Genomic DNA, 27,189 nt, shown 5'->3' with positions numbered 1-27,189 from the left:
CTCAGGACAACAACTCTACTGGTCTCAGGACAACAACTCTACTGGTCTCAGGAAAACAACTCTACTGGTCTCAGGACAACTCTACTGGTCTCAGGACAACTCTACTGGTCCCAGGACAACAACTCTTCAGGTGTCAGGACAACTCTACTGATCTCAGGACAACAACTCTACTGGTCTCAGGACAACAACTCTACTGGTCTCAGGACAACAACTCTACTGGTCTCAGGACAACAACTCTACTGATCTCAGGACAACTCTACTGGTCTCAGGACAACAACTCTACTGGTCTCAGGACAACAACTCTACTGGTCTCAGGACAACAACTCTACTGGTCTCAGGACAACAACTCTACTGGTCTCAGGACAACTCTACTGGTCTCAGGACAACAACTCTACTGGTCTCAGGACAACAACTCTACTGGTCTCAGGACAACAACTCTACTGGTCTCAGGACAACAACTCTACTGATCTTAGGACAACAACTCTACTGGTCTCAGGACAACAACTCTACTGATCTCAGGACAACTCTACTGGTCTCAGGACAACTCTACTGGTCTCAGGACAACAACTCTACTGATCTCAGGACAACAACTCTACTGGTCTCAGGACAACAACTCTACTGATCTCAGGAGAACTCTACTGGTCTCAGGACAACAACTCTACTGATCTCAGGACAACAACTCTACTGGTCTCAGGAGAACTCTACTGGTCTCAGGACAACAACTCTACTGATCTCAGGACAACAACTCTACTGGTCTCAGGACAACTCTACTGGTCTCAGGACAACTCTACTGGTCTCAGAACAACAACTCTACTGGTCTCAGGACAACAACTCTACTGGTCTCAGGACAACAACTCTACTGGTCTCAGGACAACAACTCTACTGGTCTCAGGACAACAACTTCACTGATCTCAGGACAACAACTCTACTAGTCTCAGGAGAACTCTACTGGTCTCAGGACAACAACTCTACTGGTCTCAGGACAACAACTCTACTGGTCTCAGGACAACAACTCTACTGATCTAAGGACAATAACTACTGGTCTCAGGAGAACTCTACTGGTCTCAGGACAACAACTCTACTGGTCTCAGGACAACTCTACTGGTCTCAGGACAACTCTACTGGTCCCAGGACAACAACTCTACTGGTCTCAGGACAACTCTACTGGTCTCAGGACAACTCTACTGGTCTCAGGACAACAACTCTACTGGTCTCAAGACAACTCTACTGGTCTCAGGACAACAACTCTACTGATCTCAGGACAACAGCTCTACTGGTCTCAAGACAACTCTACTGATCTCAGGACAACAACTCTACTGGTCTCAGGACAACTCTACTGGTCTCAGGACAACTCTACTGGTCTCAGGACAACTCTACTGATCTCAGGACAACAACTCTACTGGTCTCAGGACAACTCTACTGGTCTCAGGACAACTCTACTGGTCTCAGGACAACAACTCTACTGGTCTCAAGACAACTCTACTGGTCTCAGGACAACAACTCTACTGATCTCAGGACAACAGCTCTACTGGTCTCAAGACAACTCTACTGATCTCAGGACAACAACTCTACTGGTCTCAGGACAACTCTACTGGTCTCAGGACAACTCTACTGGTCTCAGGACAACTCTACTGATCTCAGGACAACAACTCTACTGGTCTCAGGACAACTCTACTGGTCTCAGGACAACTCTACTGGTATCAGGACAACAACTCTACTGGTCTCAGGACAACTCTACCGGTCTCAAGACAACAACTCCACTGGTCTCAGGACAACTCTACTGGTCCCAGGACAACAACTCTACTGATCTCAGGAGAACTCTACTGGTCTCAGGACAACAACTCTACTGATCTCAGGACAACTACTCTACTGGTCTCAGGAGAACTCTACTGGTCTCAGGACAACTCTACTGGTCTCAGGACAACAGCTCTACTGGTCTCAGGACAACTCTACTGGTCCCAGGACAACAACTCTACTGATCTCAGGACAACTCTACTGGTCTCAGGACAACAACTCTATTGATCTCAGGACAACAACTCTACTGGTCTCAGGACAACAACTCTACTGGTCTCAGGACAACAACTCTACTGGTCTCAGGACAACAACTCTACTGGTCTCAGGACAACAACTCTACTGGTCTCAGGACAACAACTCTACTGGTCTCAGGACAACAACTCTACTGGTCTCAGTACAACTGTACTGGTCTCAGGACAACTCTACTGGTCTCAGGACAACTCTACTGGTCCCAGGACAACAACTCTTCAGGTGTCAGGACAACTCTACTGGTCTCAGGACAACAACTCTACTGATCTCAGGACAACAACTCTACTGGTCTCAGGACAACTCTACTGGTCTCAGGACAACAACTCTACTGGTCTCAGGACAACTCTACTGGTCTCAGGACAACTCTACTGGTCTCAAGACAACTCTACTGGTCTCAGGACAACAACTCTACTGATCTCAGGACAACAACTCTACTGGTCTCAGGACAACAACTCTACTGATCTCAGGACAACTCTACTGGTCTCAGGACAACTCTACTGGTCTCAGGACAACAACTCTACTGATCTCAGGACAACAACTCTACTGGTCTCAGGACAACAACTCTACTGATCTCAGGACAACAACTCTACTGGTCTCAGGAGAACTCTACTGGTCTCAGGACAACTCTACTGGTCTCAGGACAACAGCTCTACTGGTCTCAGGACAACTCTACTGGTCCCAGGACAACAACTCTACTGATCTCAGGACAGCTCTACTGGTCTCAAGACAACTCTACTGATCTCAGGACAACAACTCTACTGGTCTCAGGACAACTCTACTGGTCTCAGGACAACTCTACTGATCTCAGGACAACAACTCTACTGGTCTCAGGACAACTCTACTGGTCTCAGGACAACTCTACTGGTCTCAGGACAACAACTCTACTGGTCTCAAGACAACTCTACTGGTCTCAGGACAACAACTCTACTGGTCTCAGGACAACAACTCTACTGGTTTCAAGACAACAACTCTACTGGTCTCAGGACAACAACTCTACTGATCTCAGGACAACAACTCTACTGGTCTCAGGAGAACTCTACTGGTCTCAGGACAACTCTACTGGTCCCAGGACAACAACTCTACTGATCTCAGGACAACTCTACTGGTCCCAGGACAACAACTCTACTGATCTCAGGACAGCTCTACTGGTCTCAAGACAACTCTACTGATCTCAGGACAACAACTCTACTGGTCTCAGGACAACTCTACTGGTCTCAGGACAACTCTACTGATCTCAGGACAACAACTCTACTGGTCTCAGGACAACTCTACTGGTCTCAGGACAACTCTACTGGTCTCAGGACAACAACTCTACTGGTCTCAAGACAACTCTACTGGTCTCAGGACAACAACTCTACTGATCTCAGGACAACAGCTCTACTGGTTTCAAGACAACTCTACTGATCTCAGGACAACAACTCTACTGGTCTCAGGACAACTCTACTGGTCTCAGGACAACTCTACTGGTCTCAGGACAACTCTACTGATCTCAGGACAACAACTCTACTGGTCTCAGGACAACTCTACTGGTCTCAGGACAACTCTACTGGTATCAGGACAACAACTCTACTGGTCTCAGGACAACTCTACTGGTCTCAAGACAACAACTCCACTGGTCTCAGGACAACTCTACTGGTCCCAGGACAACAACTCTACTGATCTCAGGAGAACTCTACTGGTCTCAGGACAACAACTCTACTGGTCTCAGGAGAACTCTACTGGTCTCAGGACAACTCTACTGGTCTCAGGACAACAGCTCTACTGGTCTCAGGACAACTCTACTGGTCCCAGGACAACAACTCTACTGATCTCAGGACAACTCTACTGGTCTCAGGACAACAACTCTATTGATCTCAGGACAACAACTCTACTGGTCTCAGGACAACAACTCTACTGGTCTCAGGACAACAACTCTACTGGTCTCAGGACAACAACTCTACTGGTCTCAGGACAACAACTCTACTGGTCTCAGGACAACAACTCTACTGGTCTCAGGACAACAACTCTACTGGTCTCAGGACAACAACTCTACTGGTCTCAGGACAACAACTCTACTGGTCTCAGTACAACTGTACTGGTCTCAGGACAACTCTACTGGTCTCAGGACAACTCTACTGGTCCCAGGACAACAACTCTTCAGGTGTCAGGACAACTCTACTGGTCTCAGGACAACAACTCTACTGATCTCAGGACAACAACTCTACTGGTCTCAGGACAACTCTACTGGTCTCAGGACAACAACTCTACTGGTCTCAGGACAACTCTACTGGTCTCAGGACAACAACTCTACTGGTCTCAGGACAACTCTACTGGTCTCAAGACAACTCTACTGATCTCAGGACAACAACTCTACTGGTCTCAGGACAACTCTACTGGTCTCAGGACAACTCTACTGGTCTCAGGACAACTCTACTGATTTCAGGACAACAACTCTACTGGTCTCAGGACAACTCTACTGGTCTCAGGACAACTCTACTGGTATCAGGACAACAACTCTACTGGTCTCAGGACAACTCTACTGGTCTCAAGACAACAACTCCACTGGTCTCAGGACAACTCTACTGGTCCCAGGACAACAACTCTACTGATCTCAGGAGAACTCTACTGGTCTCAGGACAACAACTCTACTGATCTCAGGACAACTACTCTACTGGTCTCAGGAGAACTCTACTGGTCTCAGGACAACTCTACTGGTCTCAGGACAACAGCTCTACTGGTCTCAGGACAACTCTACTGGTCCCAGGACAACAACTCTACTGATCTCAGGACAACTCTACTGGTCTCAGGACAACAACTCTATTGATCTCAGGACAACAACTCTACTGGTCTCAGGACAACAACTCTACTGGTCTCAGGACAACAACTCTACTGGTCTCAGGACAACAACTCTACTGGTCTCAGGACAACAACTCTACTGGTCTCAAGACAACTCTACTGGTCTCAGGACAACAACTCTACTGGTCTCAGTACAACTGTACTGGTCTCAGGACAACTCTACTGGTCTCAGGACAACTCTACTGATCTCAGGACAACAACTCTACTGGTCTCAGGACAACTCTACTGGTCTCAGGACAACTCTACTGGTATCAGGACAACAACTCTACTGGTCTCAGGACAACTCTACTGGTCTCAAGACAACAACTCCACTGGTCTCAGGACAACTCTACTGGTCCCAGGACAACAACTCTACTGATCTCAGGAGAACTCTACTGGTCTCAGGACAACAACTCTACTGATCTCAGGACAACTACTCTACTGGTCTCAGGAGAACTCTACTGGTCTCAGGACAACTCTACTGGTCTCAGGACAACAGCTCTACTGGTCTCAGGACAACTCTACTGGTCCCAGGACAACAACTCTACTGATCTCAGGACAACTCTACTGGTCTCAGGACAACAACTCTATTGATCTCAGGACAACAACTCTACTGGTCTCAGGACAACAACTCTACTGGTCTCAGGACAACAACTCTACTGGTCTCAGGACAACAACTCTACTGGTCTCAGGACAACAACTCTACTGGTCTCAGGACAACAACTCTACTGGTCTCAGGACAACAACTCTACTGGTCTCAGTACAACTGTACTGGTCTCAGGACAACTCTACTGGTCTCAGGACAACTCTACTGGTCCCAGGACAACAACTCTTCAGGTGTCAGGACAACTCTACTGGTCTCAGGACAACAACTCTACTGATCTCAGGACAACAACTCTACTGGTCTCAGGACAACTCTACTGGTCTCAGGACAACAACTCTACTGGTCTCAGGACAACTCTACTGGTCTCAGGACAACAACTCTACTGGTCTCAGGACAACTCTACTGGTCTCAAGACAACTCTACTGGTCTCAGGACAACAACTCTACTGATCTCAGGACTACAACTCTACTGGTCTCAGGACAACAACTCTACTGATCTCAGGACAACTCTACTGGTCTCAGGACAACTCTACTGGTCTCAGGACAACAACTCTACTGATCTCAGGACAACAACTCTACTGGTCTCAGGACAACAACTCTACTGATCTCAGGACAACAACTCTACTGGTCTCAGGAGAACTCTACTGGTCTCAGGACAACAACTCTACTGATCTCAGGACAACAACTCTACTGGTCTCAGGACAACTTTACTGGTCTCAGGACAACTCTACTGGTCTCAGGACAACAACTCTACTGGTCTCAGGACAACAACTCTACTGGTCTCAGGACAACAACTCTACTGGTCTCAGGACAACAACTCTACTGGTCTCAGGACAACAACTTCACTGATCTCAGGACAACAACTCTACTGGTCTCAGGACAACTCTACTGGTCTCAGGACAACAACTCTACTGGTCTCAGGACAACAACTCTACTGGTCTCAGGACAACAACTCTACTGATCTAAGGACAATAACTACTGGTCTCAGGAGAACTCTACTGGTCTCAGGACAACAACTCTACTGGTCTCAGGACAACTCTACTGGTCTCAGGACAACTCTACTGGTCCCAGGACAACAACTCTACTGGTCTCAGGACAACTCTACTGGTCTCAGGACAACTCTACTGGTCTCAGGACAACAACTCTACTGGTCTCAAGACAACTCTACTGGTCTCAGGACAACAACTCTACTGGTCTCAGGACAACTCTACTGGTCTCAGGACAACTCTACTGGTCTCAAGACAACTCTACTGATCTCAGGACAACAACTCTACTGGTCTCAGGACAACTCTACTGGTCTCAGGACAACTCTACTGGTCTCAGGACAACTCTACTGATCTCAGGACAACAACTCTACTGGTCTCAGGACAACTCTACTGGTCTCAGGACAACTCTACTGGTATCAGGACAACAACTCTACTTGTCTCAGGACAACTCTACTGGTCTCAAGACAACAACTCTACTGGTCTCAGGACAACTCTACTGGTCCCAGGACAACAACTCTACTGATCTCAGGAGAACTCTACTGGTCTCAGGACAACAACTCTACTGATCTTAGGACAACAACTCTACTGGTCTCAGGACAACTCTACTGGTCTCAGGACAACTCTACTGGTCTCAGGACAACAGCTCTACTGGTCTCAGGACAACTCTACTGGTCCCAGGACAACAACTCTACTGATCTCAGGACAACTCTACTGGTCTCAGGACAACAACTCTACTGATCTCAGGACAACAACTCTACTGGTCTCAGGACAACAACTCTACTGGTCTCAGGACAACAACTCTACTGGTCTCAGGACAACAACTCTACTGGTCTCAGGACAACAACTCTACTGGTCTCAGGACAACAACTCTACTGGTCTCAGTACAACTCTACTGGTCTCAGGACAACTCTACTGGTCTCAGGACAACTCTACTGATCTCAGGACGACAACTCTACTGGTCTCAGGACAACTCTACTGGTCTCAGGACAACAACTCTACTTGTCTTAGGACAACTCTACTGGTCTCAGGACAACAACTCTACTGGTCTCAGGACAACTCTACTGGTCTCAAGACAACTCTACTGGTCTCAGGACAACAACTCTACTGATCTCAGGACAACAACTCTACTGGTCTCAGGACAACAACTCTACTGATCTCAGGACAACTCTACTGGTCTCAGGACAACTCTACTAGTCTCAGGACAACAACTCTACTGATCTCAGGACAACAACTCTACTGGTCTCAGGAAAACAACTCTACTGATCTCAGGAGAACTCTACTGGTCTCAGGACAACAACTCTACTGATCTCAGGACAACAACTCTACTGGTCTCAGGAGAACTCTACTGGTCTCAGGACAACAACTCTACTGATCTCAGGACAACAACTCTACTGGTCTCAGGACAACTCTACTGGTCTCAGGACAACTCTACTGGTCTCAGGACAACAACTCTACTGGTCTCAGGACAACAACTCTACTGGTCTCAGGACAACAACTCTACTGGTCTCAGGACAACAACTCTACTGGTCTCAGGACAACAACTTCACTGATCTCAGGACAACAACTCTACTAGTCTCAGGAGAACTCTACTGGTCTCAGGACAACAACTCTACTGGTCTCAGGACAACAACTCTACTGATCTAAGGACAATAACTACTGGTCTCAGGAAAACTCTACTGGTCTCAGTACAACAACTCTACTGGTCTCAGGACAACAACTCTACTGGTCTCAGGACAACAACTCTACTGGTCTCAGGACAACTCTACTGGTCTCAGGACAACTCTACTGGTCTCAGGACAACAACTCTACTGGTCTCAGGGCAACAACTCTACTGGTCTCAGGACAACAACTCTACTGATCTCAGGACAACAACTCTACTGGTCTCAGGACAACAACTCTACTGGTCTCAGGACAACAACTCTACTGATCTCAGGACAACAACTCTACTGGTCTCAGGACAACAACTCTACTGGTCTTAGGACAACAACTCTACTGATCTCAGGACAACAACTCTACTAGTCTCAGGAGAACTCTACTGGTCTCAGGACAACAACTCTACTGATCTCAGGACAACAGCTCTACTGGTCTCAAGACAACTCTACTGATCTCAGGACAACAACTCTACTGGTCTCAGGACAACTCTACTGGTCTCAGGACAACTCTACTGGTCTCAGGACAACTCTACTGGTCTCAAGACAACAACTCTACTGATCTCAGGAGAACTCTACTGGTCTCAGGACAACAACTCTACTGATCTCAGGACAACAACTCTACTGGTCTCAGGACAACTCTACTGGTCTCAGGACAACTCTACTGGTCTCAGGACAACAACTCTACTGGTCTCAGGACAACAGCTCTACTGGTCTCAGGACAACTCTACTGGTCCCAGGACAACAACTCTACTGATCTCAGGACAACTCTACTGGTCTCAGGACAACTCTACTGGTCTCAGGACAACAACTCTACTGATCTCAGGACAACAACTCTACTGGTCTCTAGAACAACAACTCTACTGGTCTCAGGACAACAACTCTACTGGTCTCAGGACAACTCTACTGGTCTCAGGACTACAACTCTACTGGTCTCAGGACAACAACTCTACTGGTCTCAGGACAACTCTACTGGTCTCAGGACAACTCTACTGGTCTCAGGACAACAACTCTACTGGTCTCAGGACAACTCTACTGGTCTCAGGACAACTCTACTGGTCTCAGGACAACAACTCTACTGGTCTTAGGACAACAACTCTACTGATCTCAGGACAACAACTCTACTAGTCTCAGGAGAACTCTACTGGTCTCAGGACAACAACTCTACTGGTCTCAGGACAACAACTTTACTGATCTCAGGACAACAACTCTTCTAGTCTCAGGAGAACTCTACTGGTCTCAGGACAACAACTCTACTGGTCTCAGGACAACAACTCTACTGGTCTCAGGACAACTCTACTGGTCTTAGGACAACAACTCTACTGGTCTCAGGACAACAACTCTACTGGTCTCAGGACAACAACTCTACTGGTCTCAGGAGAACAGCTCTACTGGTCTCAGGACAACAACTCTACTGGTCTCAGGACAACAACTCTACTGGTCTCAGGACAACAACTCTACTGGTCTCAGGACAACAACTCTACTGGTCTCAGGACAACAACTCTACTGGTCTCAGGACAACAACTCTACTGGTCTCAGGACAACAACTCTACTGGTGTCAGGACAACAACTCTACTGGTCTCAGGACAACAACTCTACTGGTCTCAGGACAACTCTACTCGTCTCAGGACAACAACTACTGGTCTCAGGACAACTCTACTGGTCTCAGGACAACAACTCTACTGGTGTCAGGACAACAACTCTACTGGTCTCAGGACAACAACTCTACTGGTGTCAGGACAACTCTACTGGTCTCAGGACAACTCTACTGGTGTCAGGACAACAACTCTACTGGTCTCAGGACAACAACTCTACTGGTCTCAGGACAACAACTCTACAGATGTCAGGACAACAACTCTAATGGTCTCAGGACAACAACTCTACTGGTCTCAGGACAACAACTCTACTGGTCTCAGGACAACAACTCTACTGGTCTCAGGACAACAACTCTACTGGTCTCAGGACAACTCTACGGGTGTCAGGACAACAACTCTACTGGTCTCAGGACAACAACTCTACTGGTCTCAGGACAACAACTCTACTGGTCTCAGGACAACAACTCTACTGGTCTCAGGACAACAACTCTACTGATCTAAGGACAATAACTACTGGTCTCAGGAAAACTCTACTGGTCTCAGTACAACAACTCTACTGGTCTCAGGACAACAACTCTACTGGTCTCAGGACAACAACTCTACTGGTCTCAGGACAACTCTACTGGTCTCAGGACAACTCTACTGGTCTCAGGACAACAACTCTACTGGTCTCAGGACAACAACTCTACTGGTCTCAGGACAACAACTACCCACATCTTTCTCTATATAATCTTCCAGGGAAATGGGCATTTCTTAGTCAGAAGTGTAGGGTTCAAAGGTTAAAGACATGCACATAGCTTAGTACATCAACATAATAAGTATGTACCTGAACATGTATTCCCACACCTCGTTCAACATTTGGCAAACGCATCTCCCAAATTTGATTTTTCTTGGGGAATATTTCTACCATCTTGTACAGTAAATCTTTGGCTGGGTTGCTGGTCAAGTTGACTGAGCTACTGGCTGGGTTGTTGGTCAAGTTGACTGAGCTACTGGCTGGGTTGCTGGTCAAGTTGACTGAGCTACTGGCTGGGTTGTTGGTCAAGTTGACTGAGCTACTGGCTGGGTTGTTGGTCAAGTTGACTGAGCTACTGGCTGGGTTGTTGGTCAAGTTGACTGAGCTACTGGCTGGGTTGTTGGTCAAGTTGACTGAGCTACTGGCTGGGTTGTTGGTCAAGTTGACTGAGCCATTGCTAGACAATGTTTGGATCTGGATGCTGGCCTGCTGACTCAGGTCGTGGATCTTGATTTGAGTGCCATTGGTTTCATAAAATGAGACCGTTTGGACAGGCATGGTAGCTGCAGCAGAGTGGCCGTATGTGTAGGGGTTCTGTCGGTGGCTGACCAGGACCTCCAGGACCTCCTCCCTCTCTTGTTTGACAGCTGACAAAATCTGTGAGCTCATCAGGACCTTGGTCCTCTCTGACCAACTCTCCAGCTCAATATCTTTTGCTAGCGTGCGCACAGCCTTCACCTAAATAAAATAAACAAGTTCAAATGTTGAAATAGAGATGCCACATTCAAATGTTGAAATAGACACAACACATTCAAATGTTGAAATAGACATGCCACATTCAAATGTTGAAATAGACATGCCACATTCAAATGTTGAAATAGACATGCCACATTCAAATGTTGAAATAGACACACCCCATTCAAATGTTGAAATAGGCATTAGGAAGACAAATTGTACCAACATTAGGAAGAGAAATGGTACCAACATTAGGAAAAAAAGCTGTTCAATTTAAGGAGAAATTTGTCATTCCAAATTCCTTTTTGTGCTAAAAATTGTAGAATTGAAATTTGAATAAGTTAAGAATCAAACTATTGAACTGTTTTATAAAGCCAAGTTGTGGGTGACAACACTCTGTCCATTCTCACTGGAACAAAACATTTTTTTACACTATTTTTACACTATTTTTACACTATTTTTACACTATTTTTACACTATTTTCCAATTTGAAAACCATTTTATAATAGCTTTCCATCAAAGTCTCTGTTTTGATTGACTGCAGGAGTGTTGCTGTACAATGAGTGTTGTCAGGTGTTACCATGGTTACCTGGATCCCATCCAAGTGGAAGTCCAGATGTCCAGGCTGTGTCAGCAGAGTTTGGAGTGTGGCCACCAGCACCTCCTCCAGCATGGGCACAGCAAACGAGCTGATGGCTCTCCTGTGGGCCTCCCCTAGCTGGATGCTGACAAACTCCATCTGGCTGACAATGGAAGAAACTTCTGGTCTCAGCTCTCTAAACTTGCTGCTGAAGTCCTCAATGCTGATTGTCTTTCCTGACTCCCAGAGCTGAGTGCTGGAATAGATGCGGGTGTTGGCGGCGTGAATCAGATTGGCCAGCACACTGAGCAGGTCCTCTGTTGGCACATCTGATGGCTCCAGGCCAGACAGCACTGACTGCTGCAAGATGGCCCTCATGCTCCTGAGGGCAGCGACCATCATCAGCTGACTGTCCTCTGTCAGGTACTCCACAGGGTAGTTCTAAAAAATCAAAATACAAGTGAGCTTTTGGTTGTTGGCAGCTAGTACAGCCAACAAAATACAAGTGAGCTTTTGGTTGTTGGCAGCTAGTACAGCCAACAAAATACAAGTGAGCTTTTGGTTGTTGGCAGCTAGTACAGCCAACAACAAAATACAAGTGAGCTTTTGGCAGCTAGTACAGCCAACAAAATACAAGTGAGCTTTTGGCAGCTAGTACAGCCAACAACAAAATACAAGTGAGCTCTTGGCAGCTAGTACAGCCAACAAAATACAAGTGAGCTTTTGTTTGTTGGCAGCTAGTACAGCCAACAACAAAATACAAGTGAGCTTTTGGCAGCTAGTACAGCCAACAAAATACAAGTGAGCTTTTGGCAGCTAGTACAGCCAACAACAAAATACAAGTGAGCTCTTGGCAGCTAGTACAGCCAACAAAATACAAGTGAGCTTTTGGCAGCTAGTACAGCCAACAAAATACAAGTGAGCTTTTGGCAGCTAGTACAGCCAACAAAATACAAGTGAGCTTTTGGCAGCTAGTACAGCCAACAAAATACAAGTGAGCTTTTGGCAGCTAGTACAGCCAACAAAATACAAGTGAGCTAATGGTTGTTGGCAGCTAGTACAGCCAACAAAATACAAGTGAGCTTTTGGCAGCTAGTACAGCCAACAAAATACAAGTGAGCTTTTGGTTGTTGGCAGCTAGTACAGCCAACAACAAAATACAAGTGAGCTTTTGGCTGTGGACAGCTAGTACAGCCAACAAAATACAAGTGAGCTTTTGGCAGCTAGTACAGCCAACAAAATACAAGTGAGCTTTTGGCTGTTGGCAGCTAGTACAGCCTAAACAATAAGTGATGAGAACAGAATGTTCCTAGCTTTTAAGTGCTAAGTTAGTTGGATTATGGACCTTTAAAGTTCATTTAAAAAGATGATTAAAGAGCAAATCAGATGATGCAAGCAGGTATTCTATATATAGATACTAACTGTTAAAAGCCTCAAGGCAAATGCCATCTGCTGAACATCCTTCATTGTTGTGATGGGAACTGATGTGGCCAAACATATTGTGAGGGCATCACGTATAGCAGCGCGGCTCTGCTCCGCCTGCCTCCCCCTGCCAGCGTCCTGCTCAAGTTGGGACTGGCTGTTGAGCTGCTGGCCCAGGGCCATTGCGTACTGCAGCAGTGAGATGGGCAGGCCTTGCTTGACCAGTGCAGAGAGCTCCTGGTCAGTCTGCTCAAACAAGTACTCACTCACAGACTTGTTGCTTGGTAAAGCTGCTGGCTTGAAGGTAATCAGACTGGGAAATAAAGGTCACCAAACTACAAACCTGGTACCCTAAAGGTCACCAAACTACAAACCTGGCTCCCCTAAAGGTCACCAAATTACAAACCTGGCTCCCCTAAAGGTCACCAAACTACAAACCTGGTTCCCCTAAAGGTCACCAAACTACAAACCTGGTTCCCCTAAAGCTCACCAAACTACAAACCTGGTTCCCCTAAAGGTCACCAAACTACAAACCTGGTTCCCATAAAGGTCACCAAACTACAAACCTGGTTCCCCTAAAGGTCACCAAACTACAAACCTGGTACCCTAAAGGTCACCAAACTACAAACCTGGCTCCCCTAAAGGTCACCAAACTACAAACCTGGCTCCCCTAAAGGTCACCAAACTACAAACCTGGTTCCCATAAAGGTCACCAAACTACAAACCTGGTTCCCCTAAAGGTCACCAAACTACAAACCTGGTTCCCCTAAAGGTCACCAAACTACAAACCTAGTTCCCCTAAAGGTCACCAAACTACAAACCTGGTTCCCCTAAAGGTCACCAAACTACAAACCTGGTACCCTAAAGGTCACCAAACTACAAACCTGGCTCCCCTAAAGGTCACCAAACTACAAACCTGGCTCCCCTAAAGGTCACCAAACTACAAACCTGGTTCCCATAAAGGTCACCAAACTACAAACCTGGTTCCCCTAAAGGTCACCAAACTACAAACCTGGTTCCCCTAAAGGTCACCAAACTACAAACCTAGTTCCCCTAAAGGTCACCAAACTACAAACCTGGTTCCCATAAAGGTCACCAAACTACAAACCTGGTTCCCCTAAAGGTCACCAAATACAAACATATCTCCCATAAAGGTCACCAAACTACAAACCTGGCTCCCATAAAGGTCACCAAACTACAAACCTGGTTCCCCTAAAGGTCACCAAATACAAACATATCTCCCATTAAGGTCACCAAACTACAAACCTGGCTCCCATAAAGGTCACCAAACTACAAACCTGGTTCCCCTAAAGGTCACCAAATACAAACATATCTCCCATAAAGGTCACCAAACTACAAACCTGGCTCCACCTGCAGCCATGGCACCAAAGAGGTCAGAGACCATGACCCTGAGAGTGGCAGAGGTTCCTGAAGTGGCACCAAGGTAGACAGCCTGCGAGGGGCTAGTGCCAGAGTACAGCAAGTAGCTGTCTGTCTGCTGGTGGCTGGCATCATGGTGGCCCACGTCCACATAGATGGTGTAGACCAATGAGCTGTTGGGATCATCTGCGTCCAGCCAATCAAAACACCTGACTAAAACCTGAAGCAAAAAATATTTAGCAATGTTAGTTTTGATCCTATATACAACTGTAACGTTAACCTATCTATCAGCCAAATAGAAGGAGAACGTCCCCGGATTCTTTTTTCGGGGTCATATGCAAATGCCTTACGGCCTAAGTGGATGAACACTTAACACAACGACCACTAGGGCTCGAATTTAATGTCTAGGGAAGCTAGTGATACTATTGTAATTAACACTCATCCAATCTACATACGACCTTTTAATCAGCGAACACAGATGTGGCCGAACACAAGGTTAAACTAGTTAAAATATTTAATGTATAAAATATCAAAAACCCAACTTACAAAATGTAGGAAAAATCACTATCACAGATTTCTACACTGTCTAAAGAACAGCTACAGGCCACACAACACTGCTGTAGTTTCTAGAATTACTTAGCGACAAGTAATATTAAACTAGAAGACCAAATCAACTTAAAAAAGCAAGGCACACACAGGTCTTAAGTACTCTCACGTTCAAATGGTCAGAGTCTATAGCCGGACAATATGGACGGCAACCTGACCAAGGTAAAACGGCCTCGTAGACTGCCAGGTCAAGAAAAACTGCCTCGTGTTGCGAGTGTGCAGTGCAATTAAAGACTTCTGTGACAGGGGAGGTTATCCTCAACTCATGTCGCCATTGGTTGGGATAATCATCTGATCAGAATCATTCAATCAGATTTTAATGGAAAATTTCTATGTCTCAAACACCTTAATAAGTCAGTGGAAAAACCCCAGGTGTTACACCATCATTCCATATAAGGAATTATACAATGTCAAAATAAAAATGACTCGACCTAAGTAGGTCACATCCCCTCCCTTTTTGGAAGTGACAGATAGGTTCCACAAGAACATACATAAGGAACCAATCTGGCAATGAAATAACAAAAAATGTTTTACAAATGTAAGCAATCAAAATCATAATACCAGATGAAAATATCCCTGAACATAAAAGGGAAGTAACTCCAACTTTTACAATTGGTGAAAGGGGAGTAACCCTTCAAAAAGTAATTATACATCAAAATCCCTCAGGAAAGGGTATTACAATATTTCCATGAGAATATTAAAAGTGGTAAACCCGCCAGGGTAAGACCTTTATTTCAATGACTAGCTACAATATCAATTGAGTCATATGAGACATTTTATTATAAAAGATTACATATAATCAAAAACCACCTTTAATTAAGGTTCACCTGAAAATAAACAAAATATTCAACAGGATTGGAATTTTGAAAAAAATTCAAAACTCACACCACTCATTTTCATATGAGTGACACTCAAACAAAACCTGTCTATGGTCCTAATGAACCACAAAGCATGTCACATGATCAATGTGTGTAACAAGATTTTACATCCTTGACAAACAATCAGCCACAACATTATCACTACCCTTAATGTGTGAAATTTCCAGATTAAAATTTTGGAAATATAAGCACCATCTCAATATTCTTTGATTTGTCTGTCCTAACTTAGAGGTAAATTTCAGGGGATCATGGTCAGAAAACACTCTGACTGGATTGGTTGAAGAAGAGACATAGACTTCAAAATGTTGTAATGACAAAACCAAAGCTAAAGCTTCTTTTTCAATAGTAGAATAATTCTTTTGGTTTTCATTTAACTTCCTGGAAAAAAAGGCAATGGGATGGTCAATTCCCATGTTGTCTTCTTGAAATAGGACTGAGCCAATGGCTAAGTTGCTAGCATCAATGGCAAGTTTAAAGGGTTTGCTAAAATTTGGTGCGGCCATAACAGGAGCATTTGATAAAAATGACTTAATGGTTAAAAGGGCTTCTTGACATTTATTTGACCATTCAAACTCAACACCCTTTTTCAATAATGCAGTAAGAGGTTCAGCAATAGCTGAAAAGTTTTGACAGAACCGCCTATAGTAACCAGCCATCCCAAGGAACTTTTTGATCTCTTTACAATTTTTGGGAGGTGGTAACCTTACAATAGCATCTACTTTAGCTTCAATGGGCCGAACTTGGTTCGTTCCCACTTGATAACCCAAATAGGTAATTGAAGCTTTACAGAAATCACTTTTATGTAAGTTTACAGTAAAATTAACTTCAGACAGTTTTCTAAAAAGGTTAGTCAATTGAACAATATGTTCTTCAAAAGTATTAGAAAATACAACTATATCATCTATGTAGGCCTCACATTGGTCTATGTCAGCAATGACAGAGTTAATGACTCTCTGGAAAGTTTGACCAGCATTTCGCATACCAAAGGGCATACGTTTGTATCTATAAAAACCATTAGGGGTTACAAAAGCAGATATGTCTTTTGCACGGTCAGATAAGGGGATTTGCCAGTATCCTGAAAGTAAATCAATTTTGGAAATTATCTTAGCTTGACCAACTTTATCAATAACGTCTTCTATCCGAGGTAAGGGATAGGAATCAGCTTTGGTGAGCGCATTCACCTTCCTAAAGTCGGTCACAAACCTGAAAGATCCACCGTCTTTCGGTACTAGGAGACATGGGGAACTCCAGTTGCTGAAACTGGGCTCAATGATATCATTCTTGAGCATATAATCAATTTCATCTTTTATCAAAGCAGCTTTTTCCGGGTTAACTCTATAGGGGTGTTGTTTAATGGGTTTTGCGTCACCTACGACTACATCATGAGGTGGAACTTTCGCTTCTTTGGGGACATCCCCAAAAATAGAGGGAAACGTCTCAAACAACTGAGACAACCTATGGCTTTCCTCTGTGGACAAATGCATAAGGTGGACATTCAAATTATCTAAAAAGGAAGAATTTACCAATTTTGGGGGTTTCAATTTATCGTGTATCACATCATCAGAAACATTAGAACATACAGGTAAATTAATTTTAGCTGTGGATTGAAAATTGTTACAATTATCATAATACTTTTTCAGTGAGTTGACATGATACACTGTCTGTTTCTTTCTTCTGTCGGGCGTATTGACAACATAGTTCAAATCACTTAATTTTGAATGCACAGTAAAGGGTCCACAATATCTCAAGGATAACGCATTGTTCAGATTAGGTACTAGCACAAGAACTTTGTCGCCTGGATTGAATGTTCGTTTACAAGAACTCTTATCATACAGTTCTTTCATTCTCACTTGGGCCTTTCTTAAGTTCTTGTGAGCCATTTCGCACACGGCTTTCAGTCGAACGTGAAAATCGTCGAAGTTTTCCACTGGATGATCACTGGTACCTGTCCAACGTTCGTGTATCAGCTTCAGGGGGCCACGGACAGAATGTCCAAACACAAGTTGAAAAGGCGAGTAGCCTAAAGAGTCCTGGACACAGTCCCTCGCGGCGAAAATAATCCAAGGAACAGACTCATCCCATTGGGTGTTACTGTTAGCGAATGTCCTTAGCATGGTTTTGAGGGTTTGGTGGAACCTCTCAAGTACGCCTTGAGACTGAGGGTGGTAGGCTGAGCTGGTGATGTGGGTAACGCCTAGCTTGGCTAGCGCTTCCTGAAAATGGTGACTGGTGAAGTTGCTGCCTTGATCTGTTTGCACGATTCTAGGTAATCCAAAGGTAGTGAAGAACCGGGTCATGGCTCTGACTACAGTCTTTGCCTTAATGTTCCGTAAGGGAATCGCCTCGGGAAAACGGGTACTTGAACACATAAAGGTAAGTAGGTACTCGTTGCCCGCCTTGGTTTTAGGCAAGGGACCTACACAGTCCATGACGATTTTAGAAAAAGGTTCTTCTAATACAGGAATCGGACTCAAAGGGGCCTTAGGAATTGTCTGGTTTGGCTTTCCGGCCAACTGACAGTTCGTGCAACTTCTACAGTAACGCGACACATCTTTTCTCATTTTGGGCCAAAAGAACAGTTCTTTGATCTTCGCCGTTGTTTTAGTGACTCCTGGGTGTGCTGACATTGGATGGTCATGTGCTAGTTTAAGTATTTCATGCCGATAAGGTGGAGGAACCCACAGCTGGTTTTTACCCAACCATGGTTCGGCTGGTGAGGCATTCACTGGTATAGCGCGACGAAAGAAGAGGCCGTTCTCGGAGAAATATTCTCCATCGTCAGATGATAGAGATTTTTCGACCGTTGCTTTGAGTTCCGCGTCGACTTGTTGAGCTTTAATGATGTCTTCCTGAGATATCCTCAGGGGTAAGCCCAGGCTTGTTTTTTCTGGAAGCATAGACTCCAGTTTGGGAATCGAATTTCTTGACGATGATGGTAGATGTGGTTCAGACGTTGTGTCAGCCAATTGTTTGGTCTGGCTTCTTGTCACCGCACATGCAGGATACAGTTCATAATCATTATCTGGAACTGTTGACAAAGGGTCTGAAACCGTACAGGGGTATACTTTGCTTCCCGCAAGGTCATTCCCTAGAAGTAGGTGTACTCCTGGGACTGGAATACTATCTATCACACCTAAAATGACCTCACCTTCGACGAGATGATGTTTCAAGGCAAACTTGTGTAGAGGGACGACAGTAGATTTTGTCCCCACTCCCTGGATAATGGAAATCCTTCCGGTGTTCGTCTCTGGTGAAATGTCCATTGAACTTTTCAAAAGGAGTGATTGTGACGCTCCTGTGTCTCTTAGAACGGTGATATTCTTCTGAGACAACGGATCACCTGGTTTGCTAATGATGGCTTCAGCAATAAAAGATGAAAAGTCAACTTTTCTCGATCTCTCGAGATCGGTAGACTCGGAAGAAACTGGATGGAGGCGAGAACAGTCAAAATGTGACTGCACATAATGTGTGGAGACTTGACTACCTTCTTGCGGACACTTAGGGTTAGAGTCCTTTAGAATTCTAGAGTTCATAGTTGAACTGGCTGCTTGAGGGGATAGAGCATAGTGCGCAGAAGTACGCACCACCTCTCTGTTATTTTGAAGACGTTTGTAACAGTCCTTGACATGGTGACCAGGCCTTTTGCAGAACTGGCATACTGCTCGACGATTGAGAGTTGATCTTGGTTTCTCTCTGGACTGTGATGTCTTCAAATGTTGGCCAACAGGAGGATTGCTGCCAAAAAGGGGAAGCACGGGGTTGAGGCGGTTTCCTGACACTGGTGGTTTCTTATGCACCAACATATATGTGTCAGCCGACTCAGCAGCCTTCTGGATGTCAGTTATCTTGTTATCCAGTATGTGTAGTCGTATCTCTTCAGGCAGGGACGATAGGAATTCCTCCCTTAGGATAAGTGACCTGAGTTTCTCAAACTCAGAAACTTCCTCAGAGTGTAGCCACCTTGAGAATATTTTCTCCTTTTCAAAGAGAAATTCCACATATGATTGTGTGGGTAACTTGCGGAGTGTTCGGAATTTTGTCCGATAGGCCTCGGGCGTCAGTGCGTAGGCCTTTAAAATGGCAGTCTTGACCAAACTATAATTATTTTGAACGTCGTGAGAGAGTGCCTGGTATGTTTTTGCAGCTTTCCCAGTAAGGACAGAGCTCAATAAAGCAGTAATGGAAGTTTCGGGCCATTCACATGTCTTCGCTAAACTCTCAAACGAGTTAAAGAAAACAACCAAATCTGTTTCATCAAATTTAGGAACTAATTTCCCAAATTTGGCAATCACTTGCCCTACCGACAACTTTTTTGGATCTACCAGAGAAGTGACATCACTAACTTGACCAAATTCTAATTCCAACCTCCTCTTATCTAAAGCAATTTTAGCCTCTAACTCCTGTTTCTCTAAAGCAACTTTTTCCTTCTCTAAAGCAACTTTCTCCTTCTTTAAAGCAATTCTAGCTTCTAATTCTACCTTCTCTAGAGTTTTCTCCTCGCGGAGCAACACACCAGCCAACAAACTTTCATCAAATACTCCTTCATTAATGAAATGAACAACAATTTTATCTCTCAACACCTCTGACTTCTGCGTAACAGAATAATCCAATTTCAATTCCTTAACTACACTAACCAAAACTTTTCTACTCAACTTTTCTACATCTTCAACAGTAGGATTAGCCAAAAAAGACTCCATAACACTAACTTGAAAATCACAACAAGCCTAGATTCTTTAAATTAATACACAGCGTTGGGCCGTGTACTTGACCTCTAAATGTAGGACGTGACACGTCTGCTTATTTGACCTAGATACTCTAGCCTGAGCGCGCGTTGTAAGAACACTACGCTACTGGATATAAAAACAACTAAATCCAACTAACCTTAGTATTCAACTGATATAACCAACAACTGGAACGACAGATTAAATCCCGGACGAGCCCCCACTTTGTAACGTTAACCTATCTATCAGCCAAATAGAAGGAGAACGTCCCCGGATTCTTTTTTCGGGGTCATATGCAAATGCCTTACGGCCTAAGTGGATGAACACTTAACACAACGACCACTAGGGCTCGAATTTAATGTCTAGGGAAGCTAGTGATACTATTGTAATTAACACTCATCCAATCTACATACGACCTTTTAATCAGCGAACACAGATGTGGCCGAACACAAGGTTAAACTAGTTAAAATATTTAATGTATAAAATATCAAAAACCCAACTTACAAAATGTAGGAAAAATCACTATCACAGATTTCTACACTGTCTAAAGAACAGCTACAGGCCACACAACACTGCTGTAGTTTCTAGAATTACTTAGCGACAAGTAATATTAAACTAGAAGACCAAATCAACTTAAAAAAGCAAGGCACACACAGGTCTTAAGTACTCTCACGTTCAAATGGTCAGAGTCTATAGCCGGACAATATGGACGGCAACCTGACCAAGGTAAAACGGCCTCGTAGACTGCCAGGTCAAGAAAAACTGCCTCGTGTTGCGAGTGTGCAGTGCAATTAAAGACTTCTGTGACAGGGGAGGTTATCCTCAACTCATGTCGCCATTGGTTGGGATAATCATCTGATCAGAATCATTCAATCAGATTTTAATGGAAAATTTCTATGTCTCAAACACCTTAATAAGTCAGTGGAAAAACCCCAGGTGTTACACCATCATTCCATATAAGGAATTATACAATGTCAAAATAAAAATGACTCGACCTAAGTAGGTCACACAACAATGCTTAAGTAGATGTTTCATTGCCTTCCCCATCACCTACCAATGAACCACCACATGAGGCGCCAACAATTTAGCCTCAATCCTCTTTCTGATTACTAGAGCTACAGGCTAGCTATTTACCTGTTCTTCAAGAGGGACTATAGTTGTTGGGGAGATGGAACAGTGACCGCCAGATGGTGGGAGATTGGCTGGAAGTGTCAGCGACGATGAGCCTGCCCTCTGGCCAGGGCACTGGCCACTGGCCACAAATGTGTAGTTTTGGCCATCCTTCAATGCTCCCCACTTGTTAAGAACAAGGCTGGCGCCAGTGACCAGAATGTGAGAGCTCTCTAAGGACAACTCTTGCAGCCCCTCAAACACCTGAGGAATACAGATCTCAGCCTTATATACTGTATCATACAAATATTTCCACAGCTCCCATACAAACCTTCCACAGCTCCCATACAAACCTTCCACAGCTCCCATACAAACCTTCCACAGCTCCCATACAAACCTTCCACAGCTCCCATACAAACCTTCCACAGCTCCCATACAAACCTTCCACAGCTCCAATACAAACCTTCCACAGCTCCCATACAAACCTTCCACAGCTCCCATACAAACCTTCCATCTGAACTCCATACAAACCTTCCACAGCTCCCATACAAACCTTCCACAGCTCCCATACAAACCTTCCACAGCTCCCATACAAACCTTCCACAGCTCCCATACAAACCTTCCACAGCTCCCATACAAACCTTCCACAGCTCCCATACAAACCTTCCACAGCTCCCATACAAACCTTCCACAGCTCCCATACAAACCTTCCACAGCTGCCATACAAACCTTCCACAGCTGCCATACAAACCTTCCACAGCTCCCATACAAACCTTCCACAGCTCCCATACAAACCTTCCACAGCTCCCATACAAACCTTCCACAGCTCCCATACAAACCTTCCATCTGAACTCCATACAAACCTTCCACAGCTCCCATACAAACCTTCTACAGCTCCAATACAAACCTTCTACAGCTCCAATACAAACCTTCCACAGCTCCCATACAAACCTTCCACAGCTCCCATACAAACCTTCTACAGCTCCAATACAAACCTTCTACAGCTCCCATACAAACCTTCTACAGCTCCAATACAAACCTTCCACAGCTCCCATACAAACCTTCCATCTAAACTCCATACAAACCTTCCACAGCTCCCATACAAACCTTCTACAGCTCCCATACAAACCTTCCACAGCTCCCATACAAACCTTCCACAGCTCCCATACAAACCTTCCATCTAAACTCCATACAAACCTTCCACAGCTCCCATACAAACCTTCCACAGCTCCCATACAAACCTTCCATCTGAACTCCATACAAACCTTCCACAGCTCCCATACAAACCTTCCACAGCTCCCATACAAACCTTCCACAGCTCCCATACAAACCTTCCACAGCTCCCATACAAACCTTCCACAGCTCCCATACAAACCTTCCACAGCTCCCATACAAACCTTCCACAGCTCCCATACAAACCTTCCACAGCTCCCATACAAACCTTCCACAGCTCCCATACAAACCTTCCACAGCTCCCATACAAACCTTCCACAGCTGCCATACAAACCTTCCACAGCTGCCATACAAACCTTCCACAGCTCCCATACAAACCTTCCACAGCTCCCATACAAACCTTCCATCTGAACTCCATACAAACCTTCCACAGCTCCCATACAAACCTTCTACAGCTCCAATACAAACCTTCTACAGCTCCAATACAAACCTTCCACAGCTCCCATACAAACCTTCCACAGCTCCCATACAAACCTTCTACAGCTCCAATACAAACCTTCTACAGCTCCCATACAAACCTTCTACAGCTCCAATACAAACCTTCCACAGCTCCCATACAAACCTTCCATCTAAACTCCATACAAACCTTCCACAGCTCCCATACAAACCTTCTACAGCTCCCATACAAACCTTCCACAGCTCCCATACAAACCTTCCACAGCTCCCATACAAACCTTCCATCTAAACTCCATACAAACCTTCCACAGCTCCCATACAAACCTTCCACAGCTCCCATACAAACCTTCCATCTGAACTCCATACAAACCTTCCATCTGAACTCCATACAAACCTTCCACAGCTCCCATACAAACCTTCCACAGCTGCCATACAAACCTTCCACAGCTCCCATACAAACCTTCCACAGCTCCCATACAAACCTTCCACAGCTCCCATACAAACCTTCCACAGCTGCCATACAAACCTTCCACAGCTCCCATACAAACCTTCCATCTAAACTCCATACAAACCTTCCACAGCTCCCATACAAACCTTCCACAGCTCCCATACAAACCTTCCACAGCTGCCATACAAACCTTCCACAGCTCCCATACAAACCTTCCATCTAAACTCCATACAAACCTTCCACAGCTCCCATACAAACCTTCCACAGCTGCCATACAAACCTTCCACAGCTCCCATACAAACCTTCCATCTGAACTCCATACTACAGCTGCATGTCTGGCACCCAGCTGTGAGGACGACAGTCTGGCTGAAACTGACGCGGTAATTTCTGAATCTGTCACAAGACATGCATGTGACACTGACGACTGGCACTTGGTCAGGACTTGATTCAACCAAAACCTGAGGACACAATCAAACCAATTGTATACAGCAGGACACAATCAAACCAATTGTATACAGTAGGACCAACCAAAACCTGAGGACAAAATCAAACCAATTGTATACAGTAGGACAAAATCAAACCTATTGTATACAGCAGGACAAAATCAAACCTATTGTATACAGTAGGACAAAATCAAACCAATTGTATACAGTAGGACAAAATACTCCCAATTGTATACAGTAGGACCAACCAAAACCTGAGGACAAAATCAAAATTCACTGTTGGTATCACATTGATGATAGTCAGGAAGTAAATGACTCATTAGTTGTAGCATATTGTGTATGTGGTTAAATGTCTCATTAGTTGTAGCACATTGTGTATGTGGTTAATGTCTCATTGGTTGTAGCACATTGTGTATGTGGTTAAATGTCTCATTAGTTGTAGCACATTGTGTATGTGGTTAATGTCTCATTAGTTGTAGCACATTGTGTATGTGGTTAAATGTCTCATTAGTTGTAGCATATTGTGTATGTGGTTAATGTCTCATTAGTTGTAGCATATTGTGTATGTGGTTAATGTCTCATTAGTTGTAGCATATTGTGTATGTGGTTAATGTCTCATTAGTTGTAGCATATTGTGTATGTGGTTAATGTCTCATTGGTTGTAGCACATTGTGTATGTGGTTAAATGTCACATTGGTTGTAGCATATTGTGTATGTGGTTAATGTCTCATTAGTTGTAGCATATTGTGTATGTGGTTAATGTCTCATTAGTTGTAGCATATTGTGTATGTGGTTAATGTCTCATTAGTTGTAGCATATTGTGTATGTGGTTAATGTCTCATTAGTTGTAGCATATTGTGTATGTGGTTAATGTCTCATTAGTTGTAGCACATTGTGTATCTGGTTAATGTCTCATTGGTTGTAGCACATTGTGTATGTGGTTAAATGTCTCATTGGTTGTAGCATATTGTGTATGTGGTTAATGTCTCATTAGTTGTAGCATATTGTGTATGTGGTTAAATGTCTCATTAGTTGTAGCATATTGTGTATGTGGTTAATGTCTCATTAGTTGTAGCACATTGTGAATGTGGTTAATGTCTCATTGGTTGTAGCACATTGTGTATGTGGTTAAATGTCTCATTGGTTGTAGCATATTGTGTATGTGGTTAATGTCTCATTAGTTGTAGCACATTGTGTATGTGGTTAAATGTCACATTGGTTGTAGCACATTGTGTATGTGGTTAAATGTCACATTGGTTGTAGCATATTGTGTATGTGGTTAATGTCTCATTAGTTGTAGCATATTGTGTATGTGGTTAATGTCTCATTAGTTGTAGCACATTGTGTATGTGGTTAATGTCTCATTAGTTGTAGCATATTGTGTATGTGGTTAAATGTCTCATTAGTTGTAGCATATTGTGTATGTGGTTAATGTCTCATTAGTTGTAGCATATTGTGTATGTGGTTAATGTCTCATTGGTTGTAGCACATTGTGTATGTGGTTAAATGTCACATTGGTTGTAGCATATTGTGTATGTGGTTAATGTCTCATTAGTTGTAGCATATTGTGTATGTGGTTAATGTCTCATTAGTTGTAGCATATTGTGTATGTGGTTAATGTCTCATTAGTTGTAGCACATTGTGTATGTGGTTAATGTCTCATTAGTTGTAGCATATTGTGTATGTGGTTAATGTCTCATTAGTTGTAGCATATTGTGTATGTGGTTAATGTCTCATTGGTTGTAGCACATTGTGTATGTGGTTAAATGTCACATTGGTTGTAGCATATTGTGTATGTGGTTAATGTCTCATTAGTTGTAGCATATTGTGTATGTGGTTAATGTCTCATTAGTTGTAGCATATTGTGTATGTGGTTAATGTCTCATTAGTTGTAGCATATTGTGTATGTGGTTAATGTCTCATTAGTTGTAGCATATTGTGTATGTGGTTAATGTCTCATTAGTTGTAGCATATTGTGTATGTGGTTAATGTCTCATTAGTTGTAGCATATTGTGTATGTGGTTAATGTCTCATTAGTTGTAGCATATTGTGTATGTGGTTAATGTCTCATTAGTTGTAGCACATTGTGTATGTGGTTAATGTCTCATTAGTTGTAGCATATTGTGTATGTGGTTAATGTCTCATTAGTTGTAGCATATTGTGTATGTGGTTAATGTCTCATTAGTTGTAGCATATTGTGTATGTGGTTAATGTCTCATTAGTTGTAGCATATTGTGTATGTGGTTAATGTCTCATTAGTTGTAGCACATTGTGTATGTGGTTAATGTCTCATTAGTTGTAGCACATTATGTATGCCATGTGGGTCTCTACTTACAAACTGTTGAGTGCTTGCATGCCTGTCTATGGCGGACACATACAGAGTGATGGTGTACGTGCCAGGACTTGACATTGTTGAACAGAACTTGGGCTCAAAGGTCTTTTCAAAACACTCAGAGCCATCAATTACCTGCGGAGAACAGAGCCATCAATTACCTGTGGGGACCATGGCCATCAATTACCTTTGGGGGATTACTTCCAACACTTGAGTATAAATTATGATCTATTGTAAGCAAGAACTTACATTAGAACATTCCCATGAATATGTCAGACAAGAACTTACATTAGATCATTCCCATAAATATGTCAGACAAGAACTTACATTAGAACATTCCCATAAATATGTCAGACAAGAACTTACATTAGAACATTCCCATGAATATGTCAGACTTGGTCCATCCAGGCCACTGCTATCTGGGTCAAACGACAGACTGCCATCCATGCAGAGCGTTGAATTGAGAGACACCGTTCTGC

General features: G+C 44.0%; 1 protein-coding gene across 1 annotated transcript in view; it reads right to left on the bottom strand.

The window, feature by feature from the left end:
- Positions 1-27,189, bottom strand: part of LOC131950279 (polycystin-1) — a 74,336-nt gene that overhangs the window by 34,474 nt on the left and 12,673 nt on the right. The window contains exons 4-11 of the mRNA XM_059312360.1: positions 27,077-27,185; positions 26,714-26,845; positions 24,238-24,393; positions 21,883-22,122; positions 14,525-14,763; positions 13,164-13,476; positions 11,751-12,182; positions 10,517-11,164 (exon numbers count right to left, since the gene is read on the bottom strand). Of these exons, the coding sequence (XP_059168343.1) occupies positions 10,517-11,164; positions 11,751-12,182; positions 13,164-13,476; positions 14,525-14,763; positions 21,883-22,122; positions 24,238-24,393; positions 26,714-26,845; positions 27,077-27,185 (2,269 nt within the window). The remainder of the gene's footprint in view (positions 1-10,516; positions 11,165-11,750; positions 12,183-13,163; positions 13,477-14,524; positions 14,764-21,882; positions 22,123-24,237; positions 24,394-26,713; positions 26,846-27,076; positions 27,186-27,189) is intronic.

The sequence above is a fragment of the Physella acuta genome, unplaced genomic scaffold (genome assembly GCF_028476545.2).
Source record: "Physella acuta isolate Inbredline_101_S28 unplaced genomic scaffold, ASM2847654v3 ptg000750l, whole genome shotgun sequence".
Lineage (NCBI taxonomy): Eukaryota > Metazoa > Mollusca > Gastropoda > Physidae > Physella > Physella acuta.
Note: the sequence above shows the minus strand (reverse complement) of the source record. Positions and strands in the feature narration are given on the sequence as shown.